The 12619-nt window shown below is 44.1% G+C and overlaps 1 protein-coding gene across 1 annotated transcript in view; it reads left to right on the forward strand.

The window, feature by feature from the left end:
- The first annotated feature begins 7306 nt into the window (after positions 1–7306).
- GRIN3A (glutamate ionotropic receptor NMDA type subunit 3A) overlaps positions 7307–12619 on the forward strand; it is a 146514-nt gene continuing 141201 nt past the window's right edge. Inside the window, exon 1 of the mRNA XM_045780277.2 lies at positions 7307–9324. Within this exon, the coding sequence (XP_045636233.2) occupies positions 8626–9324 (699 nt within the window). The 5' untranslated portion in view covers positions 7307–8625. The remainder of the gene's footprint in view (positions 9325–12619) is intronic.

Here is a 12619-nt window from a genome sequence, read left to right on the forward strand (position 1 = left end):
AAATTATATTTTTATTATACATATATTAACATTGTACATTGTATTATATGTGAATACATTGCTAAAGCCTTTCCTGCTACACTCACACTCACTAATTATCATATTTTCTGATCTTGTGAAAGATAGTCGAAGATTGTATTGGCTAGTTTCATTTGTTTAAACCATTTCCTTTGACTATGTAGACAAAGAAGACTTACTGGTATTAGCAGAATCAGAATGAAATAATGCCTAGGCAACCTACAGACATTGTAGTCACTTGAAAACGTGTATGCCAAAGCGAACAAACTAGAGGCAATCTCCCCGAGCCATCCCCGACACACTCAGATGCCTGCACCACTAACTGTGGACGCTGCCAGGAAGAGTTTCCTGGCCACCCACTTCTGGAATGAAGAGGATGCATTTTGGCACTGGGGAAGAGACCAGTTTAAAAAAAAAAAATCCATAATAGCAAATTTAAACCTGATGATGGAGAGGCTGATAAACCAGGAAAATCACAGCTTGATTTAGAAAGCAGCAGGGAGCTAGTAGGGAGACTTAAAGAGGAAGATTGAATAGCTGGTACAATAGAAAAGAAGATTGCTTTTGCTGAGGACTATTTGGAAACTCCACAGAAACATGACTGTGCCACCAACCAGATGAAGGACTTCAGGAAGAGCCATACTAAGGTGGGAGGAAACTGGAAATCTCCCAGTTAAAAAACACGAAGGAGGATTAAGACAGATATGGCCATTAGAAACAAATGGGCTGCAAGTGTTTTCATTATCAGAAAAGCTCAGCCCTCACCTTAAAGGCATCAAATGTCAGAACCAAACAGGGGTCTCTTTGCCTGGGAACAGATCAGAGGAGAAACACCAGCCTACACCCCACTAGCTCCACCAGCTGCGGTCATCATAGATGTTGTCTCCCTGTTTTGACTGCTACAGAAGAAATGGGATTGTAGTTGTGTGTCTGCCTTAAGCTGTGGAATCTTGGGCTATCATTTATTGACTCTCTGCCTCAGGCATCAGCTATTCATAATTGATTTAAAACTATATAAATAAATTAATATGTCTACTCTCTTCGACTTGAGAGAGAATTTTAAAAATTCTGCAAGAAAGCTTTAAGTTCTTCAGAGAGGTGTCATTCCATTCCAGAGCACAGTAGTTACTATTTTCATCCTGCCTCATCTTAATCAGCCTCATTAGACCAGCATTCCTAATGGATGAAATGTTTTCCCATTGAGTTCTTGGTAGAGCGCCACGTGATCACAAGCTAATCATTGCTGCTAAGTCTCAGTCTTGCTCAGTTTGCTCTCCATAGCATAGCCTGCAGTGATAGCACTGTTGGGGGTAGAGGCCAACTGATACTTTTTTTTAAAGATTTATTAATTTATTTGAGAGAGAGAGAGAGGGTGCACACACATGGGGGGAGGGGCATAGGGAGAGGGAGAGAATCCTCAAGTAGACTCCCCGCTGAGTGCAGAGCCCCATGCAAGGCTCAGTCCCAGGATCCTGAGATCATGACCTGAGCTGCAATCAACTGTTGGGAGCTTAACCCACTAAGCCACCCAGGCACCCCCAACTGATTTTTCTAACCCAGTGATGGCACACCAAAAGAAAAGGGACAATATATTTTTGAATGGATTTCAAATTCTGGAAGAGGTCATTTCTATTTCGATAACAATTTCTAGATGACTGCCCTTATTTCAAAGAGAGGTTCAGTTCTCAGAAGGTTCTCCTTCAGCATAATCATGAGATTTTTTTTTTCTCTCTGCGTCAATGGTAGCACCTGGAAGTGGCATGGAGGATAATTCTGCTCAGCAAAGGTCACACAAGAAAATACGACGTATATATCCAAACTCATTTTTGAGTGATCTAGCTTATACCACGCAAACTCTTCAAATCTTTGATCAAGATAGAAGTCTTGTCAATTACAGTACGTGACAAGGAGGCTCCGGTCTTGCTTTAGAGAGCAAAAGGTTTCCCTTTGAATTGAACTTTTCCCAATGAGAACATTCTAGAAGCACCATCTCAAATCAGAGATTTTCACATATTAAAATTCCTTGAGATCCTGAGTATGCGGTTGCTGAAAAGAGATCCTAAGGAGGATAATGAGTTATCAGATAATATTTCCAATGACATTTAAAACTGTAGCCAAGGTAAGAGTCATTTCACATATGAAATAGACAAAAAATATCTGCTGGAAAGTTTGTTGGCCTAATAAGAAAATAGAAAATCCCAATGATTTGTGACTATTTATGTGTAGTATTAAACAGTAAGAAGACCATTTCTTAACATCTCCTTAAATATTAAGACTTCTAGAGTTGGCATTTACATACTCTGACAGTGAGAGTCAAGTAACTTGATGATTCTGTTCATCCCTGCACGTTAGCTAGATAGTGGTTCTAGAGCCAGTCAGGTCTGATCATCATGCTTCATTCACGCTTGAAAGTGGAAATGAAAAGAGTTTGGACTTTGGAGTCAGAGGATCAAATCTGATTTTGCTTCTCAGTTTTTATCAAATGACTCAATCTCACTAAGCATGAGTTTCATCATCTATAAAATAAGGATAACAGTCGATTGAATCATACAATTACAAGATCATGCATGCAAACTGCCCCACATGTGGAGGTCACTCAAGACAATAAATGATAAAGATTTCATAATTCTTGTCTCCTGATGAAAAAACCTTCCTTAAAGCCTCTTTCTAAAGGAACAAAAACTGTTTTTCTTAAACAAAATGCTTCTCTAGATGTAAGGTAGGAGAACCATGAAGGCAAACAGCCTTTGCAAAAGTCCCCAACTCTCTGGCTATGGCTATTAAATTCATGCTACAAAATGGGCACAAAAAAGTCCTTTAAAAATGTCACGGTCTGTGATGGGCCAAGTTTTATTCCAAAACTCATTTGGATAAACACTAAATTGGAATGATTATTACCAAAGGGGGGGAAAAAAGAGAAAGAGAGAGAGAGAGACTGCCACATTGACCTTTCCAAGTCTTATTTGAGTTTCCCGTAGTGTGTGGTTTAGAAGAAGAATCAGGAAATCCAAACACTCAGCTAATAATCCTGGTGGATGTTGAAAAGGCCACGCACTTGTCACAACTGATAACTTACTCCCCTGACAATAACTAGACTGAGGACACCAAGGTGTTCTTTTTCATAGCTGAAAGGCAAGCAACTATTGTCAGTTCCTGATCCGTTGATAGGTAACAGTCCTGGCCTGAATCTGGTTTCCTGGTGTAGGCGATCCTGTAGTACAAAGGAGGAGACATTCCCCTTTATATTTTCCAGCATCACGGCAAAGACTGAGTGAGCACTATTTGAAATAGATAAGACAGACTCAGTTTTAGCTTGCCTTTCTTTGCCCTGTTTTCCTGGCTCCCGACGTTCCTTTTCTCTTGTTCCAGTCCCTCGGGTTGCCTAAAACTCCTTTAGTGAAATCCCACCTAGTCCTTTCTTATGTCCCTAAATCCCCTTATAATGCAAAATGAACTCCTGCCCCCATCAAAAAACATTCCTAACAGGATATTAATTTTACAATAATCAGGGTTAAATAATTTATCCTAATAATCCCATAATCACGAAAGTTACTTGCATTTTTTGAAGAGAATGACTAGTGCCAAAATTAATGCCTAATGAATAGAATGTAGAGCAGTGTTACAAGGTATCAAATGAATATAGGCTTTTTTTTTTTTTAATTGGGGGAACAAAAAAAGAATAATTAGGCTTTAGATAGATTGGCCTTTAGGGTCTGCCCCTCAAAACTGACCTGATTTTTCTGTGATCCATTCCTTCTCAAATTCTTCTACCATCACTTCTCTACCAACTCCACATATTTCTAAAAATTTTTATTATTTAAGTACTGTTGATATACAATCTTCTATTAGTTTCAGGAGCACAACATGATGATTCCACGATTCTATACATTACATAATGCTCACCACAAGTGTAGTTACCATCTGTCACCACACAATGTTATTATGGTATTATTGACTATATTCCCTATGCTGTACTTTTCATCTCTGTGACTTAATTTATTTTATCACAGGAACTTTGTGCCCCTTCATCCCCTTCACTATTTCGCCCATCCCCCCAACCCCCTCCTTTGTGGCAACCACTGCTTTGTTCTCTGTATTTATGATTCTGTTTCTGCTTTTTGTTTGTTTGTTCCTTTGTTTTGTTTGCTTGCTTTTACCCAGGAGGATTCCTATAACCGCAGGGTCTCTGGCAATAGAGACAAAGAAGTTGAGGTGGGAGAGGGCACAATTTGGGCTTAGGGAATTATTAGCTAGAGGTGAGCATGTTTTTCACCACCTGCATAGTGATAAACAACAATAATAACAACAACCTATGTTGCGATATTGTGTAAAAGGCTGACCCGGAGATGGGAACATGGCGTTTAAAATTATTGCCATCTACAAAAACAAAGCTAAGTATGGGTAGAACTTGAAATCTGTCAGGGTATAGGCAAAAAGGAAGAAAAAAGGTAATTTCCCAAGCCTTTATAAATTTGTGGCTCAACTGAAAGTCCGACAAAAATCCTCCCACTCCCGTGGCACTTGAAAGGGTTCACAGGAGTCCACACACTGCCGTGTAGACAACTGCCAAGAGCTGTCACCACAACCCCAGTACAAAGGAGAAATCTGTGCTTCGGGAGGTTAAATGTTGCCCCCATAGGGAAACGGTGCTGAAAATAGAATCCAAGTTTCTGACTCCCACAGCATCCTTCACCACGGCCTCTCCTGGGCTACCTCCAGAATGTCTCAGGTTTTAGTTGACTGGTTGCTGGTACCAGAAAGCACAGATGTGCACAAAAGCACATTTTAAATTGTGAGCATTTGGATGTGTTTTTGTTTATTTGACTCTCCAACATGGGTTCTTAGATCAGTAGTTCCCATTTAGACTCTGGTAATAAAGAGAGCTTCATCTTCTCTGGGTGAGCCAATTTTGAAATTTGGCTGATTCTTGCTACCAATAATGCAGCTGGGATGAACTCAGAATCTCGAATCCATGCTGCCACTCACTAACTATGCAATGACTTTGTGCAAATAACTCAACTTTTCTCAAATACAATTTCCTATCCTATAGAATGGGAATAATTAACACTAATCTGATAAAGTGGTTTTATGATTTGACAGCAATGTTCTCTCACATGGATTATTGCCAACAGCCTCATATCTGGTTTCCTGACTCCTACCCTTGCCTACCTTTCATCTGTTATGAATAGAGCAGCTAGAGTAGTCCTGTTAAAACACACGTCCTGTTGCTCTTCTGCTGAACACCTGCCCCCATACCTTCTCACCCCCTTCAGAGTAGAAGCCAAAATTCATTGGCTTACATTATCCACCACCTCCTCATTGCTTCTCTGGCCTGACCTGTCACCACTCTTACCCTAGAGCATTTTGCTCCAGCAACTCTAGATCCCTCACTATTATTTTTTAAAGATTTTATTTAATTCTTTGAGAGAGAGAGAGAGAGAGAGAATAAGAGGGATCACAGAGGGAGACGGAGGGTGAGAAGCAGACTCGTCGCTGAGCAGAGAGCCTGACAAGAGGATCCTGAGATCATGACCTGAGCCAAAGGCAGACACTTGACCAACTGAGCCACCCAGGTGCCCCTGGACCCCTCAGTATTCCTCAGACATGCCAGAAACACCCCTGCCTCAGGGCCTTTGCACTTGCTGTTTTCCCTACTTGGAAATTCTTGTCTTGAATGTTTATATGAATCACCCCCTCACCTCCCTTTAACCCTTCATTCAAAAGTTATCTTCTCAGAGGGGGTTACCCTGGCTCCCCTATCTAAAATTACAACCCACTCTCCTCCTAATGCTTCCTCTTTGCTGGTTTACTTTTATTCTTAGCATCAACTAACATATCCTACATTTACTTCTTCGTGTGCTTTATTGTCCGTCTCTCCCACTAGAATATAAGCTCAATGTCAGCATTTTGTTCACTCCTTAAATATGTGGTTTATGGGGGGGGGTGGAAATCCCCTCAACTTCTCTGATCTGGAGTTTCTTCATCTATCCCCGGGACAGTTCTGCAGCAATGCCTGGCACAGAGTAGGAGCTTGATAAATGGTTGTTGAACTGATGACTGAATCTAAAAGAGCTCTTAACATTACAACCACTGAAGCATGAAAAAGGAAGAGAAGAAGGAAGGGAAAAGAGAAAGGGACATGTGAGGAAAGGAGAGAAAAGAATCATGTCAGAGACGTTCAGATGACAGTGATATGGATAAACAGAACCAAGCAGCAAAAGAAAACGGAAAGGGAGCCAGTATATCATCATCAGCCCAGGAAAGAAACAAAAAACGAAGCACAGGAAGGAAGGGCTGTTTGTCACTCTGAATACTTAGTATTTGCAAGATCTAGCCATGGTTTTATCATGAACTGGTGGAGCACGGCTCTCAGAACCTTGGGAATCAGCCCCTCTCCTGTGAATAAGCAGTTCAGCGATTCCCTCAAGGGGTCATGGACTTGAGAGGCCTAAAGAATGTAGGATCAAATTAACCAACAGACCCATCCAATCTTCATTACGATCCATTTTCTTGAGAACCTGATTTGAACACGTATGTAATGCCAAGTACTAAGATAACCACTCTAGGGCATGGTCATCATCTGCAATGTCACACTCCTCAATGCACACACGCACACGGAGAAGCACGTCTTCTTACTACACAATTAACAGATTCCCAATGCAAGGTCCATGAAATTCTATACTTTTCTTACTCAAGTGCCCTATCAGTGGAATCCTCTGAAGCAAGCAAGAATTTCCAGCATCCATACATGGGATGCTCTCTAGGGTCTCAGGAGGGACCCTTTCCCTTGCTGTTCATCCTTCATTATGATTTTCACTCCTTTTCCTTTCTGGCATCCCAGCCTTGCAGGAGCTGTTTTGGTTGTCAGAGAAGTTTTGCTCTGAGATGCCTTTAAAGGTCTGTTTTTAGGAAAACAGGATTCACTTTGCAACCTTCTTGGGAGTTTTATTTAGCGAGAGCCTCTTCATCCCAAGGATTTAAAGCAGGATGGAAACTCCAGCTCATGAATCAAAACAGCCCTCCAGAGCTGAAAGCTAGCTGTATTTGCATAACAATTTAGCAGCTCCAAACAGAAGGGCAAGGTCAGGTGAAATAAATTGCCAAGGTCGTGGTTCTCTTGAAGTGGTACTGAAATTCAGAACTGCAGGTCCCCAGTCTTGCGTACCCCAAGGATGTGTCTCCTAATCTCCTTCTAAAGGATACCATGGCATAAAATAAATCTACTGCATGCGTGGAAACCACAGGCCTGCCCTTAACCCTCTCTTTTGCTTCTAATTTCAGATTCAGATCCCGGAGGAAGGGACCAAATCGTAAGCCACTGACTTCACTGCATTACCATACAAATGAAAGAACTTACTAGAAACAGTGATCTGGAGGGCTCTCTAAACTAGAAACTGCTGTTGATCGTGCTTGAAACTCCAAAAGTATTTTGAAGCTCTTTAATTTCTTGATCAAATAATTGCTTCAAATTCACTTTTACTTCTGAGAATCTAAAAACACAGGGAATCCTTAAAAACCGCAAAGGCCCACGTGCCCGAGAGAAGGAAGCTGAGGAGATTAAATGTGTAAATGATTCTGGCTTTGGTGCCCTTAGCGAGAAAAACCTTTAAAGCAACAGACACATCGAAGAGAAGCTCGTTAAAGTCACAGCTTCTTAGAACCTATCCCAGTGAGCCACGGGATTTCAGATTCCTTAGGCACAACTCCGAATTCGGAATTCTCGGCGGCGCAGAGTCCTCGCCCTCGCGGGTCGCACGAAATCTCGCAAACCAAGCCCCGGCGCCTTTGAGGGGAGCGGACTTTCCAGGGGCGCGGGAAGCGCCACCCGGGAGTCTCACCATCAGTGGGCGTTTAGCGCAGCCAAGCGACAGGCTGGCGCCAGGGCTCAGCAACAGGGAGGCGCCGGCTGAGGCGGGGAGAACTTTGCGCTCCGAGCAGAACCACCCTTTGCTGGCCAGTCGCGTCGCTCCTCCGAGGAAGCAGGCGGCGGCGGCGACTGGGCGGAAAGAGGAGCGAAGCAAGGAAGAGAGGAAGTAGTAGCGAGACAGGAAGAAAGATGAAGCCGGTGCCGGGGGGCCCCGCCAGAGGGTGGCCGACGGTGGAGCAAGGAGGATTTGGCTTCTTTTTCGCACTCCGGGGGTGAACGCCTTCTCCTGCGCGACCCCAAGGAAATAAGTGGGTCTCGCCTGGGCAGAAAAGGAAAAGAAAAGAATCCAAGTGAGCGCGTTGCCTCCTGGGTCGCGTTGCCCCCTAGGAACTCCGGCTACTTCCCAGCCCAGCCTCCAGGCGGGGCCGGACGCAGTGCCCGAGCCGCCCTGCAGATGGGGCGGGCAGGGAACAGGCGCCCAAGCCGCGGGTGACCGGCTCCGGCCCGCCCGCCTGCCCGGCTCCGCGCAGGGTCCGGGCGGGCAGAGGATGCGAGGCGGAGGGACCAGGGCGCGCTAGGCTCCAACTTGGATGGCCCGGAGACCGCCTCGGCTCCTGGGAGCGCTTCGCCGCGCAGAGTGAGCTGCCCGCGGGACCTGGGGGCGGAGACCTTAGGCAGCGGCTGCAGGGGGGAGAGCCGGGCGCAGGAGGGGGCGCGCTTTCTCCCTGCGGGTCTCAGTAATGAGGAGACTGAGTTTGTGGTGGCTGCTGAGCAGGGTCTGTCTGCTGCTGCCGCCGCCCTGCGCTCTGGTGCTGGCCGGGGTGCCCGGCTCCTCCTCGCACCCGCAGCCCTGCCAGATCCTCAAGCGCATCGGGCACGCGGTGAGGGTGGGCGCGGTGCACTTGCAGCCCTGGACCACGGCCCCCCGCGCCGCCAGCCGCGCTCCGGACGGCAGCCGGGCAGGCGCCCAGCGGGATGAGCCCGAGCCAGGGACTTGGCGACCCCCGGCCCCGTCGCCGGGCGCACGTTGGTTGGGGAGCACCCTGCATGGCCGGGGCCCGCCGCGCGCCCGGAAGCCCGGGGAGGGTGCCGGGACCGAGACCCTGTGGCCTCGGGACGCCCTCCTCTTCGCCGTGGACAACCTGAACCGCGTGGAAGGTCTGCTGCCCTACAACCTGTCTTTGGAAGTAGTGATGGCCATCGAGGCGGGCCTGGGCGACCTGCCGCTCTTGCCCTTCTCCTCCCCAAGCTCTCCTTGGAGCAGTGACCCTTTCTCCTTTCTGCAGAGCGTGTGCCACACCGTGGTGGTGCAAGGGGTGTCGGCGCTGCTCGCCTTCCCCCAGAGCCAAGGCGAAATGATGGAGCTCGACTTGGTCAGCTCCGTCCTGCACATTCCAGTGATCAGCATCGTGCGCCACGAGTTTCCGCGGGAGAGTCAGGTGAGAGGAGTGGGGCGCCGCTTGGGGGCCGGGACCTTATGGAGGGGAGGAGGAGAGAAAGGGGAAGGATGAAGTCCGGAGGGACTTGGGGCTTTACAACTTTGGTATTGTTTAAGGATCGGGCCATGTCCATAGATGGTTGCTTGAAGGACCTCAGTAAAAGTAAAATAAGACAGTGTAAGTGCGGATGGAAATAAAATAAGAGGCAGAAGTAGCAGATAGAAGAAGGGAAGTGAGGAGAATAAGCGAAAAAATACTCATGTTTTGACCAGCTGGGAAAACCTAGTGGATGCCGGAGGGAAGTAGAAGTCAAAGTTCAGGAACGTGGAGAGCACTGGATTTTCTAAAGACGAGCGCGGGGTGTGGGGATGGCAGATCCCTGGCCATGCTAGAGTCTTTCCCTCCCAAGAGGAACTGAGCCTGTGGCGGGGAAGAGCTGCATCTGCTCTGACTTCTTTAGAAGGTGTGCTGGGGCGGTGGTGTACGGAAGAAAACAGCCCTCTGAATTCCTACGAGTAAACAGGAAATCTGCAGCTAGTACGGAAGCAATAGGTAAAGAAGGGCGGTTAATTACGCCTGGGCATTGAAATGCGTTAGAATTATTATCCGGTAGCGTAAAAACCGATGGGAGGACTCATGTGAGATTGGTTTTTTGGTACCTACCTTCTTTCTGTGTGATGTGGGCTCAGAGACTGGCTGTTGGGCAGTTGCTGTGTTCAGCCCGTTTCTGTCTCAATGATGTAGGACTAAAGAAGAATCTAATGCTTTCGTTTCTTATAGGTTAAAAACTTGAATGTATTTTCAATAAAAGAAGCTATTTGTGAACCTACCGTTGACAGTAATATATTTAAAGAGAGGGCGGGGTCCTTTCAGCAATAGGAGTTTGCTGCATTTTGTGCATTATTTTTATCAAAATATCAAGCTTCATCAAGCCTTGCACAAAGTATTTATGAAACAAATAGGTAATTGGTGTTGGCCCCATGTTAAACATTGAGGAACTAAGGAAAAGTTTTGGTCAATGTACTAATAAGTGTCCAGACACTGAAGAATCTTTAACTCTACATATCATTTCACTATCCCTTAAGTTGGGAAAAAATATTTCTAATCTCTTTTCTTCCACTTTTGATATATATACAGAGATAAAAGCTAAAATGAGTAAGGCCAAATACAAGTGAAAAGTTTGATAGAATCTATGCATAAAATATCAAGAGAGTACTAAAGATTTCTTTTTCTAGAAAAATGAATCTTACATTTTTAATCTTAGGAAGGCTGGGCACCTGCTACTTTCAGCAGTTGCCCAGAAGATTGCTATTTAATGCTGAACTATAGAGATTTGATCTGCAGAGTGCAGGCTAATTAACTTTTATCTAAAACATTTCCGTCACCTGAATCTGAATGACTGTAGGCAGCAGATGGGAAGGCAGGGAAAACACAGGTGCACAATGCTGCCAATGGCCAAAGTGTTATAAACATGAAATTGCATCCATAGGGTGCATCATTATTAATATATATGCAGAATCAGATTGAACGAAGTGCAAGAGTCAGCATCACGTGCTTCTCATCCTTGCTTCTGTATTACCTAATACTTCATAGGTTGCCAATAGTGTTCACAGTCTCCAGACTCTTTTCCATTTGTAGGTTGTTTGGCAGATCTTAAACAGCAAGAATTTCCCCCAAATTAGTGTTCCTTAGTTAGAAAGGAGATTGTGTTCCATGATGGATTTGTGCAGTATCCAGCACATTACAACAAGGGGTCCTGAGAAACCATGAAGCAGTTTCTAGAATCAGGCAACTTCACAGCTTTAGGACCACTGTGGGAACAGTCTTCCAGGGACAACACTTACAAGCTGACAATAAAATGGACAGTCCGCCAAGCACATTTTCTTCTGTACTTCAATTTAGAAATGTATTTTAAATCACTGTTGTCACTGTTATTTTCATGGCACACTTCTTGAAAGGGAGAGATTATTATATTAACTCAGATCTCGTTTGTCCAACTGACATGCTCTTTCATTTATCTCTGTATTTTAAATTCAAACATCTCTAACTTGTCTTACTTTTAGTATATCATTTAGATGTCATTCTATAATGTTCTATATTAAGAATGCCCAACTCAATGCCAAGTCACCATAATATGTAATTTTAGGATATGACCATAATCTGCTTTCAGCAAAAATAATAACTGATCTTTCCCTTGCTTCTGCTACAAAGTAGACCTTTCTCCTATACCCTGATGTAATCAAAAAAGGACAATTTTCAAAATATAAAAGAATGTCAGAGTCATTTTATACATTAAATAAAATTGATTTAATTGCCACTGTTCTCATTGGATTCTACTTCCCAGTGACCTAATACATTGATTGGGCCAGTGCCTGAATAAAGGATGTTAGAAGAAAGTGGACTTGTCCACACAACCAAGTAAATAAAATTATGTCTCTTATTCAGACAAATCAAAATTGCTTGGAGCAGTAGTGACAACAGTGTTTTCTCTTACTTTCTTTTAGGCTGTTGATTTCCTTCATATGAAACCTTTAATTAATAAATAGTGGTTTTGATAGTATTCTGCCACAGCCATGAGTGAAAGGAGATACCACGGAAATGCTCAAAACCCTGATGAAAGCATTATAGTTTTATTTCACTAAAGCATTTATTGGAAACAAACATGTAAGATCATCAGCTTGTGAGGAACCAACTTCGTTCAAGCAGGGAAATCCATTATGCATAAGATAATAAACTAGCCTCTTTTAGAAACCATATGTATTATCACTACGTAAATAAAAGCTTCATACAACATTAGCACATAGGATAGGATCAAATCACGTTTCCATCTAAAACAATCTGACTTTACTATACACTCAAACTTCTACTTGAGACTAACTCATTTTATTTTATTTTATTTTATTTTTTTTTAAAGATTTTATTTATTTGACAGAGATAGAGACAGCCAGCGAGAGAGGGAACACAAGCAGGGGGAGTGGGAGAGGAAGAAGCAGGCTCATAGCGGAAGAGCCTGATGTGGGGCTCGATCCCATAATGCCGGGATCACGCCCTGAGCCGAAGGCAGACGCTTAACCGCTGTGCCACCCAGGCGCCCCTGAGACTAACTCATTTTATTAAAATAATTTCTTAGTTCTAAATTCTGTTCCCATGACCTTCAAGTAATGGTGCTGCATAAGGATCTAGTTACATTTAAGTTATTTTAAGTTCCTATAATTGTTCTTTCTTTCTCTTCCATCCCATACTACCTTTTCTTCTAGGGTTTTGGTATAGTTTCTCCAAAGTTAACTCCTTGAAA

The sequence above is a fragment of the Ursus americanus genome, chromosome 18, assembly GCF_024610735.1.
Source record: "Ursus americanus isolate L20-20 chromosome 18, mUrsAme1.1.p, whole genome shotgun sequence".
Classification (NCBI taxonomy): domain Eukaryota; kingdom Metazoa; phylum Chordata; class Mammalia; order Carnivora; family Ursidae; genus Ursus; species Ursus americanus.